The 1,880-nt window shown below is 46.1% G+C and overlaps 1 protein-coding gene across 1 annotated transcript; it reads left to right on the top strand.

The window, feature by feature from the left end:
- Positions 1-748: 748 nt before the first annotated feature.
- LOC120110385 lies at positions 749-1,618 on the top strand. Its single transcript, XM_039125210.1, has one exon. It carries the CDS (start codon positions 749-751, stop codon positions 1,616-1,618), a length of 870 nt encoding a protein of 289 aa, XP_038981138.1.
- The last annotated feature ends 262 nt before the right edge of the window (positions 1,619-1,880 follow it).

The following is a 1,880-nucleotide window of genomic DNA, read 5'->3' as shown; positions in this document are numbered from 1 at the left end:
ATCCACCTTATTTGAAAAATTGGCTAGCCTATTGTATTCTAAAATCAACCACACCTATGCCCAGTAACATAACTATGAATATAATTTAGAAGGTATGACCCTCTTCGATTGTATCTTCTTCTCTCGAATAATCTCAACGATATCCGCTGTGTATCTAACATTCAATACAGTAGGTATTGAAGTAAATGCATTATCAATGCTCCCTCCATTCTATAAAAGGCCCCGAGGCTAATAGCCCTCCAGAACCAACCTCCTCCATCCCCCATCTCTTATCAATGGAAGCTCCCTCTCCCCCTTTCCACCTTCCTCGAGTAGCCATCCCCATTCTTGATCTCTAATTCCATCTCTTCCCACCACCACCGCCACCGCTGCCGCCACTATAAACTCTAAGGCAATGGTAGGGTAACTCAGAAAAATCCCTCATGCACCAATCACTTTTGTTCATTTCATGACACACTTCATGATGCCAGTTCAAACAATTTGAGTAACTTTTTTTGATGTTTTTAACATGCAGTTCCTTCGTGGATCCGAAGAAAGGTTGTTTTTTAATTTTTGATCCCTCCTCTATCCATCACCATACCGAGCATGTATGTTTTTAGGAGGATCAGGAATTAAATATATTGTTCTTGGTTGAAGGGGTGTTAAGAAATTAGTCAATAGGGACTTTTTGTTAGAATCTGATCTATATAGGGACTGGTTGTTAAGTTTTTTTCTGCTTTACTTGGGAATTTTCCAGAACTATATTGTCATGGATGCTCCAACCCTCTCAAGAACTTACTACTCTACGTGGGATGACGGTAGCGGCAACCTCGAGGTCATCATGCAGTCCACCCCAACCTCAACGGACCCCCAACACATCGACCATGCACAGATCATGTTCCACCAGCACAACCGCAGCATCCTAGTCGGCGCCCCTTCGGACATGGAGAACGTGGTGAACCTCACCTCACCAATCCATGAGACATGGCTTGAGGGCCTCCAAGGCTTGGCATCCTTCGAGCAAACGATGGCTGGCCAGGCCATCTTAGCTCACATTCACTCAACCCCCTACCTTCCCGAGTATCTTCAAAACTACTATATTAACGCCGTCTTGTCTGAAGCCCAAGATTCTGCCAGGATAGCAGCTTCCCGGGAGCATCGGGCGGTAAGGATGGTATTCCATCTGAATATCTCGGTCATCATGATGTTCGATGATGATTATGACAGCTCTGCCGAGGATGGGGAGGATGCGGCGGCCGGATATGTCGAAATGGATGCTGCGATGGGCTTGGGGGATGCCGGTGTGGATGCAGTTACGGCAAATGTCGAGGAGGATGCATCGTCTGAGGTTGAGGCAATGGCAGGGAGTGACGCTGCGCAGCCAGTGGATTTGGAGGCAGTAGAGGTTGTTGGGGGATTATCCCCTGAAGCTATTGCAAACCATCTGACTGTCGATAATTTCATGGGTGCAGATCCGGAAACATGTGCGATATGCCTCCAGAACATCGCGGGAGGAACCCCGGTAGGGTGGCTGCCTTGCGCCCATGTCTATCATCCATACTGCATTGCGGATTGGCTCAAGAGAAGTGGGACGTGCCCTATCTGCCGTCTCCAGTTGCCAGATATTGGTGGTAATTAGATTGGCTTTCAAACTGTTTGGAAAAATTCGGTGGCAATAAGACATGATGTTAGGAAAAATGTGTTCAGGAAATTGGGTTACCTATCTTTTCTGCCTTTTCATGTTATCCATCTCAATCAAGAATAAAAGAAAACTTGGAAGGCTTCTTCCAAAGTTCCTTTTGTGTGTGTGTGTGTAAGTTTGTTTCCTTCCATCAATTCGCAAGTTTTTCCTTCATGTAATTTGTTGACCTAATTTAGGAGAGGCAGCCTTGGCGCAGCCA

Source organism: Phoenix dactylifera, chromosome 4 (genome assembly GCF_009389715.1).
Source record: "Phoenix dactylifera cultivar Barhee BC4 chromosome 4, palm_55x_up_171113_PBpolish2nd_filt_p, whole genome shotgun sequence".
NCBI classification, from domain to species: Eukaryota; Viridiplantae; Streptophyta; class Magnoliopsida; order Arecales; family Arecaceae; genus Phoenix; species Phoenix dactylifera.
This window is presented reverse-complemented; position numbering and strand designations above follow the sequence as displayed.